The sequence below is a fragment of the Lichenostomus cassidix genome, chromosome 4 (genome assembly GCF_008360975.1).
Source record: "Lichenostomus cassidix isolate B80296 chromosome 4, HeHo_3.0, whole genome shotgun sequence".
Taxonomy (NCBI): Eukaryota; Metazoa; Chordata; class Aves; order Passeriformes; family Meliphagidae; genus Lichenostomus; species Lichenostomus cassidix.
In genome coordinates this window covers 25,633,641-25,660,776 of record NC_139484.1, presented here as the reverse complement: position 1 = coordinate 25,660,776, position 27,136 = coordinate 25,633,641, and the positions used below count along the sequence as shown (strand labels likewise).

The 27,136-nt window shown below is 40.3% G+C and overlaps 1 protein-coding gene across 1 annotated transcript in view; it reads right to left on the bottom strand.

Moving 5' to 3' along the window:
- ENPEP (glutamyl aminopeptidase) overlaps nt 1-23,352 on the bottom strand; it is a 38,164-nt gene extending 14,812 nt beyond the window's left edge. The window contains exons 1-9 of the mRNA XM_085058393.1: nt 23,277-23,352; nt 22,619-22,766; nt 20,187-20,820; nt 15,184-15,325; nt 12,227-12,358; nt 8,101-8,221; nt 5,781-5,935; nt 5,040-5,153; nt 3,253-3,387 (exon numbers count right to left, since the gene is read on the bottom strand). Of these exons, the coding sequence (XP_084914519.1) occupies nt 3,253-3,387; nt 5,040-5,153; nt 5,781-5,935; nt 8,101-8,221; nt 12,227-12,358; nt 15,184-15,325; nt 20,187-20,806 (1,419 nt within the window). The 5' untranslated portion in view covers nt 20,807-20,820; nt 22,619-22,766; nt 23,277-23,352. The remainder of the gene's footprint in view (nt 1-3,252; nt 3,388-5,039; nt 5,154-5,780; nt 5,936-8,100; nt 8,222-12,226; nt 12,359-15,183; nt 15,326-20,186; nt 20,821-22,618; nt 22,767-23,276) is intronic.
- Between the last annotated feature and the right edge of the window lie 3,784 nt (nt 23,353-27,136).

The following is a 27,136-nucleotide window of genomic DNA, read 5'->3' as shown; positions in this document are numbered from 1 at the left end:
GATGAAAAAAAAAAAGCAATGCATACTCAATCTAAGATGCAAAATATGATTTTAGGATTAGCATGTTTTCATTTTCTGAGCTAAATCAAGGGGCAGTTGAGAGTCTAATGCTATGAATGGTTTAAAAATTCAGTTGTCCCATGAAAACAATAATGTTATCTGAATTCTCAGTAAATCCTGTTTTCTCTGTTTACGTGTCTGAGAAAAACAACTAGACAAGTCATAGCAGAGGGATTGATTGAACAGATATGCTTTCCAGGCTATTGTTGGATAGTCAAGGTGGTCAGCAGATGACTGTTTTCCACGACAGAAATTTGATGTGTTTGCCATGAAATATGTTCAAAAACAATTCAGTAAAATTTAGAACAGATATCTCTTAGTGGTAATCATAAGGCTGCTTCTGATCAATGGTGATTGTAAGGCCATGGGTAGCACTAGGGTACCTCAGTTCCTCAGCTTTGTCTATCAGCCACTTCTTATCTGATATCACCTCTCATAAACCATCCCCTCCCATTTATATTAAAAGCCAAAGTAGGAATACACACTTATACATGCATTTGGTAACAGTGGAGACTTCTTTTGCTTTAAATTGTAATGTATAGTTAGCCACTTGCACCTTCTACTATTGTTTTTCAGTCTCTCCCCCCTATTTGTGTCATTCCTCTGTAGCCCATGATGGTGTGTGTTTGAAAAAAACTTATCCTAACAAAAATAATTGATTACAGGAATTCCAGTACTTTAATAACTTTCCTTTCTTACAACTATTTGGGGAGGTTCAGGAAAGTGACCTTGATTTGAATAGCTGACGTTATCTGATGGGGATATAGGGGGGAGTCTTTTATCAACACCCACATAATTTCATAGTACTTGCCAAGTACATGACAAGATGTGTTTGTGGCAGAAATGTAGAACGTGAATCCTAAACTTCTGGAGCTGGGAAGTTCCAAAAATGTGGGGGTCCAATAGCAAATTTCTAACAGAACTTATTTAAGAAAAAAAAAATCACTGTTACTTTAATAAAATTTTCCAAAGTAAGAGAGAGGATTAAAGTGGGAAAGAGATGAGATGCAAATACTTTTAAAAGCAGATTAAAACAATTATATACATTAATTGTTTACTCACCAGCTCTACTTTAGTAGAGCTTTCCTAAGCATATAATGTCCTACCAATCACATACCAGTTACAGGATCACTTACAGAATATGCTGCAATGACTCCATAGACCCTTAGGCAATTCATTAGAGTTTTAGGATTGTACAAGCCCTCTGATCGTTCTGTTAAGACTAACAGAGAGCATTCCAAATTACACTTTATTTGTTTAGTGATGAATATTATCATGAGAAAATTGTTTTTGTAAGAAAAATGCAAAAGAGAAGCCAAAATAAAGCCAAAAAGAAACAAGTTAATTTTGTCACGCATTTATATATAAATACCAACAGTAATTTGAGCTAAATCTACGCAAAGACTTTCTCTTTCAAGCCAAATTATAACCCAAGCCAAATTATATCCCAAGCAAACTGTTCCCAAACAATGCACAAGTCCTCAAGTGTTTTCACTTAAAAAAAAATGAGTTAATGTAGCAATTTTCTAGGCACAAAGAGATGAGTAAAAGCTAGGATTTTTTTTTTCTCCATTGTTTTTTCAGACCCTGCAAAAGTATGTTTTTCACTTAGCTCACCACTAAAATACTTTTTGATCCAGAGCATTTGATTTAGTTCTGTATATTTCGTGACTTTTGTTAGTTTGATTTAAAAACAGTGTTACACAATGCAGGTTTTCACATGGTTTATGATTTGACTGTGAGGCATTTATGATGCAATAAATACTGGTCGTATTGTTGGATAGAGGATTTAACAATTGAAAACAGAAAACTGATGGAAATGGATGGGTCATGTCTAGCTAATAAAAGTAGTATCTACGGTTACAGACTGTAGCACAGCTAAAGCTAAAGTCAATGCAGTATGCACTTTATGTTTAGCTGATAATAAGAGCTTGGAGGGAAAGAAACAAGTAGCATTTAATAATTGTGGATTTTGTGGTTCAGTGGAAGCATGTTATGGCATCAGATAGGGAAAACTGACAGAGTTATAAAAGAAGCTGCCAATTAAGATATGGTGTATCAGGTTCAGAAGCAGCATGGGAGATGTCTCGTTAAGGAGAAGAGTGAACAGAGTCCCAGCTCCTTCCCTGCTTTGTTGGCATATGTGGTGGTGAGGGAATAGGGACAGGGGTGTGTTTCCTCCTGTGCTTCTTTGGGCTCGTCTCTTGATGCACTGCAAAAAACAGCTGGAGGGAACAGTGTTGTTGGGCCCCTTAAGTCAACAGACTCCCTGGTTAGATACAGGGGGGACACCTGCTTTGTTCCATCTCTAAGGCTTGTCTAGGGACACAGTGGCTTTGGCTACATCTGATGTGGAGGGAGACAAGCTGGCCTCAGCCCCCTAAGCTAGGTCTTGGTGACCACAGTAAATGGTGCCCCTCAGCACAGCTGCTGGTATCCCTTATGCTCTGGACCTCACAGCACTTTCCCACTGAGCTGAGCTCCAGGCTGCTGCCCCACAAGGCAAGGACTACCAGAGGTCAGGGGCTCTGGAAGGCCTCCGTGTGCCTTGCTCACAGCAGTGGTTGGATGACTCCAGTATTTCAGTGTCCCTCTGCTCAGGCAGACCCAAGATACTCTTCCGGTCAGTTACAGCTAGGTTCCTAGGGAGTCGGTACAGGCACAAGTCCCCACTGCCACTGACTGGGAGAGGATGATTGAAAACCTTGTCAAGGCTTCCTTGAGGAAGCCTTGCTTCCTCAAAACAGAAGTTATAATGGCCTGAAAGTGTGATGGAGAAGTGAGAGAAAGGATACCTGGATATCTGCCTTTGTATTAGATTATGAGACTTGACATTACTGGGTGCATCAGCATGAGGTGATGGGAGAAGTATGTGCATAGTATCTGTTTTAGTTAAATTTTAAACCAAACACTCTAGAGGCAGACGCTGGTGACACCGTGCTTTCCCTACACCACTGTGTGTTGTAAGCAGCCCTGTGTGGTGCACAGTGGCTGATCAGGCTCTGGTTCCACTGCTCCTCTCCCAGCTGCTTGTAACCACTGACAATGGTTGGGAATGTCCCAAAAGAAAGATCTGTGCAGACACAACTCAGATGAATTAGGAGTCTTGATTATGAGCACCCCTGACTTTTAACTCCTCTCCAAAGCCATGACTTCCCTTGCATCCAAAGTCACAACAGGGGGATATCCTACCTTACTGTAGGATATCCCATCAAACACAGAGGTGATTTCAGCTGGAGATGACACATCGACTACAATTGGGTGGGAAGACAGCAAAGAGTCATCCTTCAGTACAGGGAGCACATCCTCAGTTAAAACCTGTTCAAGCTGAGGAAGAGAAAACATTAGGATAGAAACAAAGGCAGGAATATATACCCACTTCTTAAATAGGTAGCTTGAACTGCAGCTTCTATAGGCAAATTGGAATGGAATGAAATTTCATGCCCTCTAAAGAAGGGCATGAAACTCTCGCAAACTCTTACTTTACATCTGAGAGGGGAGAGATACAATTTTTCCTTAACTAGTATAAATTGCATTTTATAGATCCTGTTTTGCTGTGTGTATCGTAACACTGACACACCCATCCCACCTTCCCTTTCCCCAAGCAGGCAAAAAGACCAGCCTGTGTTACCAATTTCAGAAGTGTGACAACATTTGTAATGCATTATGGTCTCCTCTTGCAAAAATGGAGCTGGGTAGGAAGGGCAGGAGGGAAGAAGGACCAGGGTTCCCCATTCCAAGGCTTATAAGGTTTTTCTAAAGCAATTTAAATTTTTAAAAAAAGATTAAGTAGCCCGCAGTCAAAATCCCCTCACTTCCTAATCAATATTGACCAAAAAAGACTGAATTTCTATGTAGATTTCCTCTTGTAATACTCACTAGGATAACATTGAAACATCTCTAGATGTTAGATTAACATAGAATCTAGATACAAAAAAGTCTTTTAAATATTAAACTCAGTAATTAGAACTTTTCTTACATAGTTACGACCACAGATCTTCAAAATATAAAAGTGACCCATGAATGATTTTGCTCTCAGCCTCACCACAGGGAGAGAGGCAGGGAAAGCAGAAAGTAAGCACTGCCTGCTTCTAAAGTCACCAGACTTAGAAGACAGTAGACTTCAGCAGGCTCAACCCATATGCAAAACCTACTTTTCTCCCTTCCACTGGCACATGCTGTATTTGTCCTAGTACCCAGAACCTCATTACATCTGGACAGCTGGGAGAAAATATGCATGCTATGTGCCATCACATGTGTTTGGGAGGGGAGGAAGGAAGGAGCAAGAAAACTCCCTTTATTCACATACGGCTATAATTCCTCAGAGTATAATGCATATTTAGAGCTACATTCTCTGCAACACCCTTAAAGCTGCTGGAGTTAGCACAGTAAGCACTTTGGCCATCCACTGTCACTACCTACTTTTGCACTGCACAGAGTAGAGACTGTCTGAGTTGGAACATTTGAAATGACACTTACAATGCTGGCAGAAGCTAAATGGGAGTCCAATATTTTCCTTGATAATAGCCTGAGATGTGGAGACAGGCCCAGCTTCCCAACCCTTACTGGATCGGATAACGATCCTAAGTCCCATGAACAGGGTACAGCCCAACTAAATAAATACAGGAAAAGCTCCATATTTCAGAGTTAGACCTTCAAGCAACCTTGCAAAATTGTTAAGGCGCTGTCCAGAACCCACCTAGGTGTTATTTGCCGTAATAACCAAACACTTGACTCACTTGTTTAAAAAAATCATCCTTCCTTGAAGACTAAAACTTCATAAAGTTTACTCTGATGGGTTTCAGACCATAACATAGGTAGGTGAAAAAGCTTAAACCAACTTTTTCTTTATGTTGCACCACACTATGTTCGTATTCTATAAATATACTGTAAGTCTTCATCATCCTTGTCTAAATTTTACTCCCTTCCAAAATGTTCCTCCCAGCCCCGCCAACCCTCCACAAGGCAGAAATAATTACCATATGCCAATCTGGTTCTGTTGCATTTGCTCCCAGGAACTCAAAATAACTGGCAAATCCTTCATTTAACCACAAGTCATCCCACCAGTCCATGGTTACAATATTTCCAAACCACTACGATTATAAACAGAAAGATATAGGTTTAGATAAATAGTACACGTACATTTCAGTATCTCACATCTCCATGTAAAACATTCATTTGCTTACATTTTTGCTACTGCCAGATGAAAATTATCATAATTCTGGGGTTTGAATAGGAATTAAGGCCTCGCCTTGTGTCAAAACATCACTTTTATTATAAAATTACATATTACTGGGGAGATTGCTAATGATTCATGTGCCACTGAAAATATTTTTAGTTTCTTCCTCTTGATTTGATGATTTGTGCTTTGAAGGGTTTGTTTTCAGACAGCCTCCACAGTGTATAGTTGTCCCTGTTTGCTTGCCCAAAAGAGACATCTGCACACGTAAATTAGTTTCTCTAAGACATTTCAGACAGATTTTCATAAGCTGGCTGACAGTCTGAGCCCAAGCATCTAACTTCCTGAGAAAAATTCCAAGGCAGTAGTCATGGTATTTTAAAGCTCTAACAGGGATCTGTTTTAACATGATGTTTTTCAGTCAGATTTTGAGCACATGCAGAAGATCCTGAGATGGAGTTAATGGCAGTATTTTCAAGATTAAAATATTGTGACTGTATATTTGAAACACAGTAAAAATGACTCCTGTCCTAAAATATACCTGATGAACAAGCTCATGGGCTATCACAGCAGCTACTTTCTGTTTGTTGGATGTGGCTGACTCCTCGGGATCATACAGCAGGTTTGTTTCTCGATATGTGATCAGCCCCCAGTTCTCCATAGCACCTGTCCCAAAATCTGGAATAGCTATTTTATCTGCATTGAAAGAAAGAGAACACAATTACCACTGTATCCTTTAAATCAATTACCTTGTCCTCTCTCTGTGTATTTACAGCCTCTTTTGTTTACCATTTGTAATTCTGGCGTACTACTGTGGACTGCATGCTATAATCTGTGTTCAAGAAGAGAACTGGCCTACAGCAGCTGATAGCAAGTGCCCTGGCTCTGCTGAGATAAATTGAGGTAACATCAGTTGCACTAACTGAGGATCTGTCCTGGAGGGTGATGTTATGCCATCTCCTGGGAATGTGCGTATCATACGTTACTTAATTTTGGCTCCAAAAATTAATACTATTGTCTGGGGATGTGCTGTAGGCAGTAAACCTCCTGAAACTATTTGTAGCATAATGAGGCATGACATTGTTTGTCACACTGTTGTATTAAAAATATTTATTGACATGTTAACATGAAGTAAATCCCCCATGCAGTGAACAACATCTGCTTCTACACCTGGCAATTTGTGGGGGTCACTCATTTATGCTCAGTAATCAATACAAGTTTAAATGAGAATTGCAGACTCAATTGAACTGGCATTTTCTTCTGCAAATAATGACCACAGGCTTTCTATGTGGGTTAGTGAAAAAGTACAGATGGATTTAAAACTGAATAGAATGAAAACAGAATAGAATGAAAACTCCCTCACCCCACTCTAATAGGAGATAGGAATTACTTATTTTAAATTAAACAACTTGATTACAGAATCAAAGCTGATAGTTTGGCAGGGGCTTCACTGACAGTCAAAATGAGGATACAAGGAGAAAGGTAATGCCAGAAGCCCTAAATCAATGTGAAATACAACATTTAAATAAACCATTATGCAGAAACATACTTGATTTATCAGGTTTGACCTGGATAACTTCTAACAACAAGGAAACAACATGATAAGATTAGTGATCCAACAAATAGACATTCTGGGAAAAACAGTATAGAATCTACAAAAGCATCTATCCTATGATACTGCTGACCTGAAGATACCAGTCTACCCTGTCACACAGAGAGGCCTTTATCCATATGCTGCCATGGCAAAGTCATCAGGCTTTCATAACAATGGAAGTCTGAATATAAAACACAGGTGAGATATAGTACCTATTTTTACTGGGGACCAGTGTGTGAAAGAACAACATATTGTACTGGTTTCCTTAAGTCAGTTGTCATTGAAATGCAAACAGATATTTACAGTAAATTCAGGTGCTGTTTTGAAAGGAGGAGGTAAAATTTTTTTGTTAAACTAATATAGGTTAGCCTGATAGGTAGAGGTACAAATAGCCAACAAAAAGTTTGCACAGCATTATTAATTTTCTTCAACGTTTTTGGGTTTTTTTCCCCATTATATTGTCTTGTTTGCAGTTAGTATTTTTTCATCCTTTTATGTTCATGAACCTAACTGAATTGACTCTTTGAAGGTCTTAGGGGGGAGAATTTCCAAAACTCTGATTATATTCCCAACTTGATTATTGTGTATTTTAAACTGCATTAATGAGAACCAGAGTCCAGATATTCCAAGGAAAAGGATGCCCAAATGCACTACTTTCTCTTTGCTTGTTTTGTAACCATGGGCAAAATTTGAGAACATGCCAGGTCTTATTTAGTTCTGGATCTTTATTTAGCCCAGCAGTAGAAACTACAAATTATATGCTGGACCACATTCATCTTTCTAAGAAGTGGATACACACCCACTTTCCACTAAGGTTAATAAATAATATGACATACTCTCTGTCAGTTTACATCTTCACTTATCTCACTGCTGACTTTTGACCAGAAGTTCACATGGAAGTGGTACATATTTTTCTGAAACTTCTAGCTCTGTTTAACTCATGATGGTCCTTTGCCAATGACACCACTGCTTCCCTTGATTTTCCACAAGACACTTTAAAATAAACATGCCAGAACCAGCACTTCAGTTCAGCAAACTGAACTGTGAGAGCTGGTAACTAAACAGTAACGGAGACCAACTCATCCATCATGACACTTAGAAACATCTTGAACTCCACTGGTACAGTTTTAAAACATCCTGACATAATATTAGCAGTTAGCAACCAAATGGTTTCACACTGTTTTCCACCAAAGCACAGGTATGTGTAAGAGCAACATAACCATGACACTGAATTAACAAAATGAAAAATATAAATGTTAATAATCACCTAGTTTTGGAAGAGAATAGCTCAAATTAAAGTACCGTTCAAAGAAGTCGAATACATGTTTTGTTACATTTGCTGCATATTGTGCCGTGTGTATTTGCTGTGGCTGGGCATAAACTCTCAGCTGTAAAATAAAGATTTAGAGAAGTTTTCAGTTAAAAGAAATCAGGTGTCAAACACTGAAAAGGCATTAAGCATACATATCAATAAAACTTCAGGTTTTCTCTGAGACTGGCCTGAACACTGAATTCTGTTCCCTAACACATTTTTCAACAAAGTTTTTCAAATGTTGTACATAAGAGAGACAAAGTCAACATAATATGTGCACACTTTCCACTGTTCATCTGAATTGTAAAACTGGCAATACCCATGTCCAGGAGCTCGCAGTGGCCAAGCCTGTAGCAGGGCCTGGAGCAGCCTCTACTTCCCCACAGCCTGGTTTTCTCAAGAGGGAAACCTGGGCAAGCACAGTCAAAGAGGATCCACTTGTTCTGAGCAGTTCAGTGATCTTGACTGATCCCATCAGACCAATCTTTAGGAGCACATCTGTATTGAAATATGTCAGAAGCCCATAACACCCTATTTTATTCAACTTCTTCCTACCTTTCCTACGTATTATCATCATAGTTTCCTCTTGTCCTTGTATGTTTGAAGATCTCAGACCTGCTGAAGACAGTGCATTTACCTGATCTGTCACTCTTCCCAGACATGCTGGCCCATGCAGGTTGAGTGGCTGCTTGACCAGGACCCTGGGCCCCACAGCCACCCAGTCAGAGCTTTGGTGCCCTCCGGGCTGCTGTGCCCCGGGAAACCATAGGCAAAAATCAGCTCTCTCTTTTATGACCAGGCAAGTCCAGTAAAACTGGCACATTTGGTAGCCCTGTCTGTGATGAGTGACCATTTCTGTGCTCCTCTTGCATATCTGAATGCAAAAAATGATGTGTTGAATGTTGACCTTTCTATCCCTGAAGACTGGTGCCTGGGACTGCTTTAGCTATTGCTGTCTAGCAGTAGGAAACAAGCTCTGGAGGACTAGAGTCTTTATGGCACCCATGCCCATGATGAGGAGGCCTGAAAAGCTTGAAAAGATCTTTTGAGAAGTTATCTTCATATTGTGAAGATGAAGTATGAGTTCAGAAGTTATGGAGTCTTCTGGGGGACTTTCCCTCAATCTCTGTCTCCAAGCCTGCTGGAGCTGTAGGCTGTTGTCTTCCCTTTCCCTGAAAATCTCTGGTGTGGATAAGAGATTTTTGTATGGAGGGAAGTTTCTGGTTTTAGGAAAGCTGATCCATCTAATTTTGCTGGCTCTGTGACTCTTATGAATGGGCCACATTCATCTGAGTACACTGGTGTGGCTTGTTTACTCCTTCAGTGCTGTGTTAGAGCCAGGAGTTTTTAGGACCCAAGCTGAGCAAAGGAGCTGGTCTATTCCAGGAGCTCTTTTGGAGCCTGAACAACACAGTGATTTCAATACCATGAAATTATACTTCCTCCAATGAGAGGGGAGAATGGGAAAGTGGTCAGAAATAAAGCTGGAATGAAAAAAAACCAACCAAAAAAAGCTTATGAAATTCAATCGAGAATCCATTCCAGGCAGGGGATTTCCCCCAGGGTCACTTTGCAATTACAATCTGCAATTTCCACTTCTGTAAGCTCTTTACCCAATTTAGCAGTCTTCAGTCCCCTAGCTGATCCATATTAATGGTTTCCAAAACATTCAGCATGCACTAGAACTGACTTTGGGTTTCATTTGTATAATCTCTGGTGTGATTTTCCAAACCAGACATTTGGTACCTGACAGGTAATCAGCTCAGGAGCACTGTTTCCAGTTGTAGGCACATTTCCCACCACTGATTTCATGAATGTCTTCATTAGGGCTTTCAGAGTGAATGGCAGAGTTTTTAAATAATTTACCATGTCATGTGAGCTGTTGCTGTTGTTTATGAAAGTAATTTATGGATACTTTCTGTTGGATGAGGGATTTATTGTTAGAAACTTACACAGCAAACTGTGGAATGTTCTTTTCAGTAATTGGTGGATCGAAATACCTCATTGTTCAGCTGGGCTTCAAAGCTCTTGGACAGGAAGCCTTGGAAAAGTTAGAAGAATAACTTTCTATATATATGATAAAAAACCCTAAAGATAGTCTGGTTTTCCTGGGCAAAAGATAGTTTTTAGTGATGGATCTTACACATGTATTTTATATTGGTAAAACTATATCCATGTTAAGAGAAAGGAAACAGTTATAATTTTAACCTGACTTAAACCCTCTGTTTTCTAGTGCAGGCAAGTCCTCAGACATTGTTTAGTGAACAGCGTTAATAAAGCACGTAGTAACTGAGGCCTGAATTAGAAGATGTTTCTTCAGGCAACCTCTGTACTGACATGAATACTCCTGCTTCTACACACACACACTTTAATTACCATGTTACAGTTAACACTCCCTTCTATTTAGAAAAGCTACAACCAGTCAGGAACATTGTGGGCTGTACTGTTTTGCTTGGGGAAGAAAAACAAATAGTGACCTCAGGGCCATACTCTGGAGTGTGGCATGGACAAGTAGCAAATGTTTAACTTCTGCATGTAGAAAACAGTGTTATTCATTTTTTTCAGTACATTTTTTCCCTACTGCACTATGTTCTGCACACAAATGTAGACTAATTCTGATTCCTGAAGGGACTAAACTCTAGAGAATATCTATTGAGACTAAATAGTCAAAGTCCTGTCCCTGACAATGAATGGATCAGCTACGCTGAAGAGTAATTGGTTAACAAAACTGTGTGACTGGGTGGCCTAAAAATGTACTCCTGTTCTGTGAATTACTTAGCCACACAGCAGGGAACTAAGAATATTACATCTCTATCTCAAACTAGGCTCCATTTGCCTTTCTAAGGGTAATTTAGCTTTAGTTATTTGTCAAGTAATTATATAAGCGTACAGCATGACACTAGTGAGGGCACAAAAGGAGGCCTCAGCACAGTGCTGTGACAGGAAGTCTTTGCTAAAGAGCTGAATCAGAACTTTGGAGATTTCTATGAGAGAGATTTTAACATCGACGAACAGACTTAAGTAAGGAAAGATTTTGTGAGCTTTATCAGATAAAACTTAGGAAGAGCTAACTTGCTAAGGGAACAGTGGCCTGGCTGGGATTTTATTCTAGATTCCCTGTCAATTTGTGACACTGTCTCCAGAAAAGGATGAAGCACTGCCAGCTCATGTGAATGACAAGACCGTGTGTTACATACAGGGAAAGGATGGGGAAGAAGCACGAGCATACAGCCCTGGGGACCACTCTCTGTATCAGATGAGGAAAATATCTAAACCAGTAAACAATTTACAGCAGGTTGAGCATCCCAAATTAGGTTTAGGCTAACTGAGGAGTTTATGTTGAGGGGTGAGCTGTATTTTGGATTTCAGTGTGTGATTCAATGTAATGTCTTGTGATCTCTTTATGCCTCATCAGCTACACCTTCAGGAGATTTGAATCCAAACAAGAAATGGACTGGCTTGCCTATTGCATCTAAATAAAGGAGCTGTTTTAACTTAATGGATCCATATTCCAACCTATTCACTTCATTAGCCATCTACCAACTATCCAGCTGTTTAGGCAGACACTTCTATACTTATTTGCGAAGAACTTACACTGGGCAGTTGTGTGTTGCCACTGTTGTAAAGTAAAGAAACATAATGGCATAGCACAGTAGTCCTAGGTCTCAACAGCTGTAATAACATCAAGTGCTTAGATTCACACTTTTTAACCCACAGAAAAATATAAAGTATTTGTATTCATGCCTGTGACTCTCCTGTACTCCTCAACTTGTACATTCCTTCAGTCACTGGGCTTCAAGTCAGGGATGAGTTTGAAGAAAGAGTGCTCTTTCCTCACTCGTGTGCTCATATGTGAGGTACTGACTGGGGTCTCACAAGGACAGGAGACAGGGAATGACTGCAAAACACTGTATGTAGTCAAGGTCAGAGGGACCACTGTGAACATCTAATCTGATAAAATAGGCTGCATAAAATAAGCTACAGGAAAAGCTACAGGAAAAGGAAAAATATGTCCCTGTTTGTAAAAAAAAAGAGATTTTTAAAAAAGCATGCAAAGCAAGGCATGTGTGGCAGGACTTACAGGTTTTCCACTGGCGGATAGCCTCTCCACATACTCAAACTGGTGCACTGCAAAGCATACCAAGTAAGTGCTCATGGGAACTGACTTCTCAAAAGTTGTTCGATTCCAGCCACCTTCAAGCTGTACAGTGTGCTGAAGAAATGGGAAAAGAATCAAATTGATTTCTGAAATTGCAAACACATGCATAAGAGAGTACAATATTTGTATGAAGGCTGCAACTGTATGGAAACAATAAATCACCTCTCCAGGTTCACATCTTGTGGCATTTCATTGCTGAAGGCGTGACAACAGACAACATATTTTTCTTTTGCAGTACGTGAAATGGGTCTTTGCTTTTTGGCACTAAATAGGTTTACCTGGTCCTAATTTTAATCACAGATTTGAAATCATTCACATGAACAGAAATTTTGCCAACAAGAGTTTTCCAGTGTTTGCTACTGTGTATTGTTCTTGCAATAGTTGCATAAAATTACATCACTTTGGACAGAGAAGAGACTGAACTCTCCCCTCTCTTAAATACATGCACCACATATTTAAGTCATGATACAAGGATGCTAATGGGGATAAAGGTCAGTCTAATGAGATCAGAGATCCTGAACTAATTCAAATACAAATGAGCACTGCTAATCGGTAGGTTGCTTAAATGTTCATAAAATTTAGTGCTGATCATAGTTCTTATTTTGCAAATCAGTTAAAAAACCCTCCTGATTGTCCCACATGGTTTTTCCTGTAAGTTTGCTGACAACACTTAATTGGAAGGAGTAGACACCGATCTCTTCTTTCCTGTGACCAGTGACAGGACATGAGGAAATGGCATGAAGTTGAATCAGGGGAGGCTTAGATTTGATATTAGGAAAAGATTTTTCATCCAGAGGGTGGTTGGGCAGTGGAAGAGGCTGCTCAGAGAAGTGGTCACAGCATCAAGCCTGAGAGAGTTCAAGAAGCATTTGGACAATGTTCTCGGGCATATGGATTTGACTCTTGGGGTGTCCTGTGCAGGGCCAGGAGTTGGACCTGATGATCCTGATGGATCCCTTACAACTCAGCATATTCTATGATTCTGAGTCTATTCTAAATATTTATTTCTGCTATTTTTTTTGCTTCTGACCGGATGACTAACTTAAATAGAACAAAAGCCAAAAGCATATAAAAGATCTCTAGCCTTCTAGAGATACAGTGGTTCATGAGACTTGTTTGTTATAAACACAATATAAATAAAGCATAGACAGTTAATGTTACAGGTCAAATGACTCCATGAGCAAAAATACCTTTTAACAGATATACTCATAGCCCCATTTTCACAAAGGTATTCATGATCTAATTTTCCATTATTTTACCATTTTTGACTCTATTTTGATATCTTTTGTTATTTCAATGAAGTCAGGACTTAAGTGGAAAAAAATTTGAAAAAAAGTCAACAGTGAAAATGAAACGTACAAGTTTCCGATTTTGCTGATCTGACTTTGCCATGCAGATTATAAATCTCCACACCACCAAACCCACTACAGGACATGTAACACACAATGTGCCTTGCATTTACAAACTGTTGCCCTTCCATCTGTGGAAAAGATCATTCCAAAAGATCTTTCACGACTAAGACAAGAGCCACTGACCTTGACCAGATGAAAAAGTGCCCTGCTACAATCCCTTAGTCAAACCTCAATATGAATTCAGCATAATCTACATTTCCTTATCTGTACTTATTTTTTAGCAAATTAATTAAGAAGCAGTAGTTAGCCATTTGCAAGCTTATTATTGTAGGTCCATACTAGAGGCAAGGTCCACATGTCAAGGTGTAAAGTAAATCTCAAAACCAATAAATCTTGGTAACATATATGCTATCCCTTTTCTTCCTTGCTGGTACTCTCACTTATCTGACATCTGTGAGGAAAGGTACAGCACTCTTCTTTCATGTGTTTTTCATCAAAGTGCCTGGTGCTCTTTTAGGTATCATAGAAACATTTTTAATAATAATGGGTCAGAGCCTTAAACACACAAAGGCTATGGATGCATCTGTATCAGGCTGGTAATAGATATCTCAACTGCATTGGTAGGATAATAGGTTTGGGGGACTCTAAGTAAAACAGAACATAGTAAAGCAGACCTTTGTTTTCTGGGTGGGGGAGTGATTGGAAAGATGCAAATGCCAACAGCCTGGAGGCTAGAAGCTCTTTCTTCTTTTTTTTTTTTTTTTTTAAACTTGGCACTTAATCTCCCACTTCAGAACTTATTAGTAGAAATTATACAATAGACTACACATTTAGTTGAACTATTCAGTAGAAACTCTCTCATCTGAAAGCCATTCAGTCTTCTTCCAGAAGGCCCAGAGGTAGATAATTGATGCCACTGAATTTGATACAAAGCTTGGAATTTGACACACTAGGTCTAGAAATGGATTATTTAGGAAATTATAGATGTGGTGCAATGACAAATGTCCACACCCATGAGCTGACAGATGGGGTTTCAGATCCTCCATTATTAAAAATAATAATCTAGTCTTTCTGGCTAGCAGGATTCTTTTTCATTAAATTGTGATCAGCAGACCCTCGTTTTAGACCATTATGCAGTTTTAGTGATTATTTTAGACTTTCCATCTGGGAAGCAGATGCCTTTCAGAGTACTCATTCTCAGAGGCTACCCAGTCTGACTGAAGAACCTGCCAATATCTACTTTTAGTTAGTAGGGGACACTTACCCAGAATAACTGAACAGCTGGCTGACAGAAGAGTTGTTTCTTTTTTGCTCTGGATTTGATTCTGTACCGCCATGATGTGTGCTGGTGGACCACTTCAACTCCTAACCAGCCAACGAGTTCTGCTCATGGGATGTTTATTAATCATGAGTTTTACAGTGCCTGCATGGTAGAGTCTGTGAACATGCAAGAACCTGGCGACCCATATTACCTTTTAGTGGCTCTACAGAACCATTGCACTTAGGCAGCAGTTGGGAAATACATACCTGTACTGGCATGTTTGAAAGTACTTGGTACTCCTTTTGATGGATGATAGATATGTTGTAAGTTGCCTTTTTGTTTGGCTCGTCAAAGCAGGGAAATGATTTCCGTGCATCTGTTGGCTCATGATCAGTAGCTGCAATGCTCCTGAAACAAACACCACATTGGCAAGACTTCATTATATAGCTTTGAAATCTTGTCTGTAATTTCTAAGCATTTTTTTAACAATTTCACAAACTTTATTCTACTACAAATACTCTTGTGTATTTGTCCATTCATAAAAGCAGGTGACATCAGAGATGCATGAGCTGACATCACATAGTCAGTCTGTCATCAACATCCTCTAGCTTTCAGAGCAGAAGCTAAAGCAAATTGCTTATCATCAAATATTTTTAGGAGCCAGACAATAAGATAGGCATGACCCCTCATGGAGAGTGAAAATTTTGCTCACCCTCCTGCTGAGCTTTCCAATTGATTTCTGCACCTAAAATAAAGCACTGATGATATCACCTGAAAGGAAATAAGTCACTCCAAGAGTTGTTCAGCCACTATAGCATATTTTGGGATTAGGGTCTTGAACATCTCTTGAAGCAACACCCTGAAATTGTGTAAATGCCAATAAATCTCATCCTGCTTGTGTTTTTCATTTTCTGGATTTACTACATACAGTTTTCTCCTGGTGCCGTTATGCTCCCCTGACTCCATTCGTGAAACTGCTGGAGAAAGCATGAAAGTTCAGGTGAACATCCAAGTACATAACCAATACAATTCAAGAAGTGTTGCAGGGGGTTTAGAAAGTAATCTCAGTTATGCAAAACCAGCTGGAGGAGCTAGACAATAGGAGTCATGTAAAAACATAGGTTAAGGTTGTGAGAGTTCATATTGTGCTTGCCTCTCGCAGTGACATCGGGCTCCCCCATTAATGACCCACACAGTGGCAGAGCATATTCTCCAGTGATTGATGGTGAAAGGGATCACAGATGCTCCTTCAATTAATCTGGAATGTCGAGCATTTTCTGACAGCACTTCTACAGCTGCTCCAACTATATTAAGGTAGTTTTTCTTTCCAAAAAGTAATTAGAAGTGTACATCATAAATTACAGATCTGCAGCAATCCTACGAGCTGGCTTGACAATCAATTTTCCAATGTTTCTGTTGCCTTCGGCATTTCCCTGTGACAGTTAAATACTAAACTGGTCATTAGGAACTTGTAGCAGCAAGGGTCACTTACAAACCTGACAGAGGTACTATGTCTGGGTTCTCCCCATTCACGTTCCTTGGAATAGTAGCTCAAAGGTTCATGGGCAGAAAGCATAATGAACATTCACCTTAACATAATTTCAGACTCAAGAGAGTTTCTTTTGCTTGGTGCATTCTTTGCTGTCACTCTCTACTTTTCATATGATTTGAGAGTTATTTCACAATTAAGTTAACTCCAAGCCTCCAGGGCAATGCTTCACAGCTATTAGTTAAAATATTGGCTTTATATTTTGACACATTTATTTCTTGTTCCAACAGACTAATAACATTGTGATATATCTGTTGATTTGTAAGGTGATAATCCATCTATCCTCATACATTTTGGAGGCAGACAGACATTAGGAGTGAAAAACTTTAGCATTACCCTTCCTACAGGCTAGATGATGAGAACTCCAGACTACGGCACGTATAAAAGTGGCAGTAGAGACATGAAATGTTGTAATCCACTTTCAAACTGCATAATGTAGTTTTTAGATAAGATTTTCCTCACTGCTTGGTGGCTTCTGCTCTTGCAGTTGATGTCCAGAGCTTTAAATGTGAACTGGAGATGACAGTTGTAAACATTGTACTAAGAAAAAGTGAAGATCTGGCTGAGGCTGCATCCAGCTGTTCTCAAAATAAAACAGTGATGCATTTAGAATGATGATGAATTTTCCTGTTTTCTTCTCCCCCGAAGTACAAGGCATTAGTGTGAAATCCTTCCTCCCTGAACTAATTAAAGCATTTTTCTCCTAGTCTTTCATAAAAATTCAGATTCATTGCTTCTTCTGATAAAACTTTCTCCTTGAGGAAAAAAATCACAAATGTTACTTTTGTACACAGAAAAAAATTTTGCCCTTCTTCATTCAGTACAATCCTAAATACATCCCTGTTAGCCCTGTGCCAGACTCTTGTTCCCTTACAGACAACAGAGAGAATTCCTACAAAAGGGAAGCCATACTTGTCACTAATAGTAGTGCAAAATCCAAGCCAGCTGCTGTGACATGTTCGTATTATTTGTAATACTAAGGAAAAATTACAAGGGGGCTTCAGCACATTCCTTGAGAAAAACTAATGACTTGAAATAACCCACTACACTAGGCAAGGACTCTTCTTTTGCTCCCTTCCATAATATCTGAAAACAATACAAGTGTAATGTAGTTATGCTCACTGCATCATGCAAAGTAGGGAAGGACTGTTACTGCTTTTTCATCAATGCGGAAATGAAATGCGCAGACAGAGGAATAGTTTTACCAAAGGACTTAAGGGCTTATGGCTATATTTGGGAACCCACAGGAGGATCTAGGCAGGTCTATGTCCAAAATCTACGTTTTCAAAGTTTCTGCTTTCCTATTCCCTACCTGCATGTGCACATCAATTTAAATAGTCATGATTCCAAGGTATCTCAAGATCTGCTTCAGGACATGTCCAAAAGCACCTTTTTCCTGATGGGGATTGTGTGATCTGTCTGAACAGGATTCCTAAATGAGGCATTCTTCTCTCTAAGCCTCTCAATGATCCCAGACTTAGAGGCATGTTCACCACATATTTACCTGTTTTCCATAAAGCGTGGTGGCAGATTTGAATCTAAGCAACAGCAGAGCCTGGACATGTGCCCAGTTTGTAAACAAAAGGCCTTATAGCAATGCTTTGGCAAACCTTTGCCTTCACAGATAAACATCTGGGGAGCAGCTCAGCCCTAGGAGCTGACTTTCTAGTGTTACTAAGTCTCTCAAAAGGTCCTGCTGCTTCTAACACTGCACAGAAGGAATAACAGAGTAGGTTAATTACATGTTGGATGTCATTTTCACCTCAGCCCCCTTCTCTTAAACATCCACTATTCATAATTTGTTTGATCATTGCTATTACCTAATCTGATTTATACTTACTTGAAACATGACAAGAACAGAACTATTTGGCTTGAAATTTTCCAGGGGTGCTGTCTACCTCATGCAAAGGCAAAATAAAAAAGCTAATTCCAGTCAGCATTGTTTTTGAGTAGAAATCCAGGGGAAAATGCATTTTTAATAAGTAATAAAACCCTTCCCTCACTGTCCTTCCTCACCCCATCCTGTCCCCTACCCTCTGCTGCATAGCAACAGCTTGGCTGGTGTTTGCTTTACTTTCAAAGCTGTACTGACCACTATCACATTCCTTGCCTCTGCCACCTCAAAAAATCTGCCCAAACTCAGTCACATGAAAAATACTTCAGAATTCACCATTCACTCATTCTTATTAAAGCCCTTCTCAAGCCTAACCAGCTCACATCCTCAAGTTCCTCTCTGTATTGAGAGTTTTCAGACTGATGGCTAGGATCATCCTTGCAATTGTAGCTTCCAGCATCCAATTCAATAAGTAGGAACAGTCAAAGTAAGCTGACATTTTATGCTTTCTTTAGTTTGTAAAGTTCTCCTATACTGTCTGGATTCGAGGGACAGGCATTCTCCTCTCCTGCTCTGCAACTCAGCAGACCTCTGTTCTGGTCCTGCTGTTGTGACAGACCTGGGGCTATAAATCTAATATCCAGATATCCTTCACCAGTGAAAAGGAAGTAACACACCTCAACTTAGAAGGATGCCAGGAGGTTGCATTTTAGAACAGCTGAAGAGATGTGAGATGCTCCAAGTATGAAACCAAAGCTGCTCAATGTGCTCATAACCAAAGCACCTTTCAAGAGAGAGCAATGCTGAGGTCACAGATGGAGGAAAAGAAGAGGAAAAGAGCTGCCTGGGGTTTGAGCTGTTCCCTGCATCACTTCTCCATAGGAAAAATCAATGCTTGCTTTATCCTCTACCTCTTGGATTTGCTGCCGCTGGTGCCTGTCACTGCTGCTACTCCTGGCATTGCCTGTCAGTGGTTGAATGGAGCTGATGAGACTCACTCATGACACCATTGTCCCAGGAGTGCAAACAAATCCCATGAAAACGCACCAGTGTTTGTCTCCATGCTCCTGCTACAAGGCCTGGTGAAAGTCTAGCCAAGTTTACTCCCAGCTGTAAAGGCTGGAATGAGTCACTTCAGAAATGTAAATACTGGAAAATGGATGAGTGTCCTCTCTGTACATTAACTGTGAAGAAAACCCTTTGAGATGTGGGTAATGACTTTCTCAAGCTTCTACCCTGAAGTGGTGCAAACCCGGCAAGCAGAATGGGTTAGCTGAACTGGTAGATGCTTTGCAATCTTTCAGTAACTGTTGATATATTTATAAGGAAGAGATGGAGCACAAAAATAAGTAAAAGATAACCTTAATTGTTTGGACTTTCCTACATATAATTTAAACCAGCTGCAGGAGAGACAGGGAAGTTCTGGTTTGAATATTCCTCCAGCTTACAACATCAAGGAGGTATGCTATCAGGAAAACTATCAGAAGAACATTTTACACCGAAACTGTTACCTTGGGGATAAGAGGAGAGAGTGGTGATAGTTGTGTGCTGTTTATCATACCACAGAGATAAAAACATGGCCCTGATTCCCCCAGCTCTTTCAGGGAGCCATTTAGTTCAAAGGTAATCTGGGACCAGTAGAGTTTGAAAAGGTTTTTCAGAATAATAACAATAACAAACCCCTCATCTCTCCAGCCCACATTCACTAGTCAGCAGCCAAAGGGTTTTGAATACAGCATCTTCCTTAGGGGAATGAGAAAACTAAAGAAGAGGCCAGAAATGTCAGCAAGTTGGTGAGAGAAAAGACTGAAAAGCTGAAACAAGCATAGAGCAGGCCTGAGCAAGTAAAAATAGAGAAGAAAGTTTAATAAATAAAACTGCTTTACTTGATCTGTCCATTCTCAGTATAGGTGGTCCTATAAAACCCAACCAGCGAACCATTCAGCCAGCCTTGAAACTTCAGGGTGAGCACATAGGGATCACTTTCATCTGTGACAGAGAGCTCTGCTGCTGCCTTCATCACTATGTATTCTTGTGGCTGGTACTCAAAGCAGTCATTCAGAGCAATCTGCTGTCCTGAAGATTTCCGGAGTGTGGGTGTTTCTGTAACCTTGGTCTCTCGCAGGTGAAGCCACAGGGAGCTGGTTGGTTTTTCCAAAGCAATAGATATGCTGACTGTCCCAGTGTAAGTGTCTTTCTCCATTTCAGGCTTGATTTCCAGATCGTAGTGGACAGGTTTGATGTAAGTGGGCAGCCTAAAATGTCTCCAGTCTCCAGTGTCATCATTCTTGGCAGGACAGGGGCCCAAATCCACTGGGGGAGGAGGCTGATCTGTTGTTGGTTGATCTGTTCCCTTTGGAGGTTCCTGAGGTTTAGGTCTGCTCAATCCCACACCAAGCCCCACAGCAAGTCCAACAATGACCACGACGCCACAGATGATAGCTACATGCTTGGTCTTCATGCAGTACCTCTTGGACTTCTCATCCTCAAAATCCATGCCCTCCATGTCTGCTCCTGGGTCTGTTCTCAGAGCAAAACATTAACCACAAAAAAGGTTATTAGTCACTTCAGCACTTGCATTCAGTAAACTCAGCAGTCTTGGTTTGTATTTTAATTGTGTAGCTATAGCTGTTCTCTGCCTGTCTCCTGCACCTCGCTTTCCACGAGACAGTCAATTAATTAAAGACAACATGCATTTGGAGGAAATGTGAATGATCAAAAGAAGTGCAGCTGGGCTGGGAGACAGAGAGAACTGACACAGAAGAACATTGTTCAAGCCGTGCTCCCCTTATAAGCAGTGCAACCCCACCCCCCAGCCCCTCCTGCTCTGGCCTGAGTTAAATATAAAACAGCGCTATGTTAATCAGCAGTCAGGAGATGATCAGATGCCAAAGCTCTGTCAGCAGCTTTCAGAAGGAGTTTGCAGATAGAGGTGTAATTGCTCCAAACCCTCAACCTTCACCACTACCTCTTCCTTTTTTCCTCTGCTGTGTCTTGTTTAGGTTTTTGAGGTTTGGTCAGGTTTTTTTTCTTCCTGTTACTAACAAAGATTTCCTTGAACTTCTACCGTATAGTTTGTGAAATGACATCTCAAAACTTGCAAAAATCACATATATCTTTCAGTTGTTTCCCCTCTTTTCTGGGCTCATTTACCTTTGCTGAGTAACTCAAGGCAGTCACAGACAGATGAATGCACAGTGGAACCATAAATTTTGATCACTGACTTCAAACTTTAAAACTGTCTAATTCCTCTCCCCCTCAAAGGGCCAGTTTTCCAGGAGATTGACCATAACCATGCATGCAAGCTGGTAGTCTGGAATAGCATTGCTTTGTTGGTCAGCACAATTACAGTGCTGCCTGTGAACCCTTGCTGTGAGGGACACTTCTAAGTATGATTTATGCACTAAAGATCTAATTTAGCATTTATTGCTTGTCATCACAATGTGACACTTCATTGAAGCAAATTAATTGAATAGAGCCTGATTCTGCTTGAGGGAACTTATTGTAAGCAAGGCCTTGCTAAACCTGCAAGCAAGATGTTGCTAATGCAGTATGAAACCGAGCACAGCAGTAGTCTTGTCCTTGTTTGAAACTGGACTAAAAGAAAATAGTGTAGAATAGAAATGTCAATCCCTGCGTCTCTCAACCCTATTTCTCCACTTATGTAGTCCACTTGAGTAGATTTTTTAATGAGGCATGTCAGTTTGGCTTCATGCCTCCTGATTTAGTTTATTAGGAGACAGATTATTACCACTCTTTACATCAGTTATGACTCTCTGACTACTTGGCCTTGCCTTTTATCTCTTTTATCTTCTCTTCTCTTCTCTTCTCTTCTCTTCTCTTCTCTTCTCTTCTCTTCTCTTTTCTTCTCTCTTCTCTTCTCTTCTCTTCTCTTCTCTTCTCTTCTCTTCTCTTCTCTTCTCTTCTCTTCTCTTCTCTTCTCTTCTCTTCTCTTCTCTTCTCTTCTCTTCTCTTCTTCTCCTCTCCTCTCCTCTCCTCTCCTCTCCTCTCCTCTCCTCTCCTCTCCTCTCCTCTCCTCTCCTCTCCTCTCCTCTCCTCTCCTCTCCTCTCCTCTCCTCTCCTCTCCTCTCCTCTCCTCTCCCTCTCCTCTCCTCTCCTCTCCTCTCCTCTCCTCTCCTCTCCTCTCCTCTCCTCTCCTCTCCTCTCCTCTCTCTTCTCTTTTTGTCTTTTGTTTTTTTTTTCCCAGATGGATGAAGTTTCACCTGAATGGACTGACTTAGGCTTTAGAATCAGTTAACATATGCTTCAAGTGAGATGTGCTAAATCAGGGAAGGAGCTTTTCCAGAAAAGATTTTACCCCCATCTGTTTAGAAATGGATCTGCTCATAAGCCACACTTCGAAATATTGTCAGTCACCACAGGGAACTTTAGCCACCCAGTTTGCATCAGCACTCTTCCAGCACACTGCTATTTATATATCATCTTGTTTTAAAGGAGAGGGTTTCCTACAGGAACGGAGAAATAAAAAGGTCTTTTTAAAAATTTTTTTGCAGAGCATCACATTAACTCTTACATATTTTCAAAAGTGGGAAACTGATGCAAAAAAAAAAAAAAGAAGCAGAAAGCTAAAAATCTGTTTCACATTATGCCTGTTTTTATTGTTTCCCATTTCTCTGCTGTGATCAAAACTAGATATGACATGGGAAACCAGTGTCCTTTAATGGATTGAGTAAGAATTCAACTTCTAGCAACAGAGCCAGCACCGAAGATCATAGTCTTAACATTTAAAAGCATTTCATCTTTTCTTTTGTTCTGATTGGGCAGGACAAGGAAAAGGAGTTACAACAGATTTTAAGTAAGACATCTTTAGCCAGAGCAGGCCATAAGTGATGAGATAGTATACGTGTCTTGATTTCAGACATGCTTTTTACATCACTCCCATTTTCATTTTCCTTAGCCCCGAGCTCTTGTGTTACATTTTTAATCTAAGGATGAAAAATGCTGTTTGAACTTACAGACTGAAGAGCAGATTATTTACTGTAGTTTTGAAGAGACTTGAAGATTTCTTCACTGGTAAAAATTACCTCTTTCAGGAAGAGCTAGAAAACAAATGTGAATGAGCTAGTTCTACACAGCAAATATATATGTATTTCTTATCATAAGCCTTGAAGACAATACTAGTAGCAAAGTCCATTACAAGCTGTCAGTCAAGAGCAGTAGTGCAGTTATACACAAGTTCTAGCATTGATCTTCTCTTTGTAAGAACTGAGGTTCCAACCTAGTTGAAGCCAAACTAGATATAATCTATTTCTGGTATGGGTAGCTATGAGCAGACTTACCCCTCCCACATCTGAAATGTGCCTTGTTACCGAAGCTCCTGCAGTCAGCCAGCAGTGCTAACAAGCCTCCCAGCTGCCAGTGACCCAACAGACATTGGGTCCAAGGATGAACAGGGCCCAAACAATTAATGCCTCTACACAAGAGCAATGCAGGAGGGCTGAACTCCCAACAGCAATGCCAGCATTCGCTGTTTGGCTGTCTCCAGGCAGAAAGGGGCGGGGAACAGGATCTACCTCCCCAGAGAGGAGGGCACCATGGCCTTCATAGACAAGGTATAGATACTTTGTTTTACCCTCTCCCCACTGGCATAATCCTGCCTGGCATGATTGCCACTGGTGTATACCCAGTTGGAGAGTCAAAGAAAGCTCCTGCCAAGCTTCTCCAGCACAAACTACAAGCATGACTGCAGGCAAGTGTTGGCCAAGCTTGGATTGGCTTAGATTGCTGTAGTTTAACTTCTGGAAAAGAGATTTAAACAATCTTTTGGTGTTGATTATTTAATCCAATAAGTTTCAGCTCAAGCTAGGATTTAGTTCCCAGTTTGCACCAGGATCGCCACAACTAGCTTAACCCTACCCCTTTGGATACCTAAAATGCAGGGGGTTATGAAATCACCCTGCTCTGCCATGACGTTGCTGGTGTGGCCATGTACATGCTTGTGCTTGCAGGAGCAATAGCCAGATAACTTCTCAGACAACTACGAGGAATGTAATGAATACTAATTTTTATCCACAAATTGTCAGCCATTCATTTTCAATGTAATTTCTAATTTTAAGTATGGAAAGTGGGATAAAATTTCTGCAAGTGACAGCCAGGATCAACACTAGGAAAGGCGTGCTCCAGGCCTGCAGGGAGATGTCACATACTCCCAGGATAGCCTTAATTGAAGCTGACAATGAGAAAAGAGCTGCTCTGGAAAGCATCAAAGACATGAAAATAAATGAAGTATATTAAAAAAAAAATGAAAAAAAAAAACCTCCACTGCAATTCACAACAAATGAAACTCTTTCGGGCCAAGTCATCCTTGGAATAACATGAAACACTTACTGGGCCTATGCCAAGGACCTCTTTGTCTCCCTGTGTCCAGGGACTTTAAGGCAACATGAGGGCAGCAGAGTCTAAGGACCTCTGATTCCCTTCTGCTCTTTGAGCTGCCCTTGCTGCAAGATTTTTGAATAATAAATGGATTCGCTCTGCCTCCATCAGGAGGAATTTGTCTCTCTTTATCCTAAAATAACACTCCTTCGATTTTTCATTGCAAAATAAGAAGACATGAAGCAATCTGCTGTAGTGACTGCTTTCTGGCAGAGTTGCATTTGTAGATTTCTCCCCTGTGGCCCCCTATGAAAAAAATCTTTAGGACATTAATTTGAGAAATATGAAACTGGTTAGAGTGTTGTTCCACCAGGTCACAAACGAACATTGTCAGATATAATTCCCTTGTCCAGTGTTTTCCTATGTCTGTAATGACTGATTTTGTCTCTATCTTTTGGCTTTGAGTATCCTCTAGTGATCGTTAATCCCCTGGAGTTCACAACTCTTAGTATTTATTGGCTTGCAGTGGTACTTGTTTCACTCACAATCTTCTCTATAACAGTTTTTAACTCCAAAACAAGTTCTTTTGGGTTTGTGTTGTTTGGAAGTGCAAAAGTTTTGAACTGACTTGAGAAAGACAGTCAGGATTTGTTTAGCCACAATTGTTTTCCCATTTAGATCTTTAAAATCTGGACTGAAGTTGTGGATACTGTTGGATGCAGTGCCTTGGGAGGACTGCATTATTTTCTGCTACAGACTGACAAGTTCTGTCTGTAACACACCAGCTGAAGTGCAGTACAGCCCCACAGCTTATTCTGGGTTCTGCTGTGCTCCCACAGAGGGTCAGTGCTAGATGCAGTATTTATCACTAGGGTTGAGGCTGGTCACAGTGAAGTACTGTGAGTTACCCTTAGTAGAGGCTTTATTTCCTTCCTTGCTTTTTTTTTCCTATTTCAAATTCCTGGATGTAGATGCTGTGCCTTTAAATGTGAATGCCATCTCATACTATTTGTGTACACAAAGCATGTCAAACTGCATTCATTTGGTTTGCTCTATCATATCATGTCCAAGATAAGATATCATATCATGTATCTTATCAAACGAACACTTACCATAAAATCATAGATTTACTTGGGTTAGAAGGGACCTTAAGCATCATATAGTCCCAGCCCTCCTGCCATGACTGGGGACATTTTCCATGAGATCAGCTTGCTCAAAGCCCCATCCAACCTGGCCTTGAACACTTCCAGGAATGGGGTGTGTCTCACCACCTTCACAGTGAAGAATTTCTCTCTAAAATTGAATCTAAACCTACCCTGTCAGTTTAAAGCCATTATGCCTTGTCCTGTCCCTATATGCCCTTGTAAGAAGTTCATCTGCAGCTTAATCATGATGATATGGTTTCATGTGATATCTTGTCATATTCTATTACATAACTTCATCTTTCACTGTATAGCTACCAAGATGAGATTCCTTGTGTTCTTTCATTCTAATCATTACCCTTTAATACAAAACGAGAATAGTCTGGATCCTGGTGAATACAGTTCCAACTTTGCAATTCTACCATCTTTCATTTTTTTTACATTTTTGTTGTCAACAGTGGTCCTTAAAATACTTAGAGTTTATGGCTCTGCACTCTTCACCTTCCAGTGTCTTTAAAAATATACCTGAGGAAAGTTCTACTGAATTAACAAAATAGTATTTAACTTATACAATCTTTTCAAACTCACTCAACCTGCATCTTGTTTAACAACTTCCTAAACAAAAGTGAGAAACAAGCTGTTCCAGTGTAACCTCCAGGATATGTTGGCACACCAGCAGATCCATGGGAAAATAAATTCTGCATTTTAGAAATTCCATGTGAAACTCCTTGATGAACTTTGGGAGGCATTTTACCTTCATAGAATGAGAAACTTGCTTTCCACTCTCTTCACTTTGTTTTGTGGGTGAGAGTGATGTCTTACAAGACCTCCTCTCTCCACTTGCAATTCAGGGCACTACTTTTGATCTACCTGGTATGAGTTGCAGTTCCCTGAGGTGCCACCTCTGCCCTCAAGCACTGCTGTGTCACTCAATGTGCACTTATATTGATCCATTTCTATGTCTAGAAAGCAGAGCATAAGAAGGAAGGCATTTTGGTGGAGGAGACGTAAAATTTCATTCCTACCTTGACTGACCCCAGCCTGAAACTTCAGGGCAAGCTTACTTGTGCTTGCTTTCTCCTTTGAAAGTCAGGGGAAGTTCAGATGCTAAATGAGTGAGAATGAATCATCAGTCAGCCCAGTAGTGGTGTCTGCTCAGCATGGAGCAGATAGTACTAAATCCAAGTATGATACTGGCTTCATTGAGCAGGTAACGGAGATTACCAGTGGGAAAACAGTATTTTCAGTTGAAGGCATGTTTTCACTTACAGTAAAGTGTAGGTTTCTCATCTTGGTAGAAAAGATACAGTGGAAATAAATGAAGTCATCAAACTAACTGGCAAGGCAGAATGGAAGGA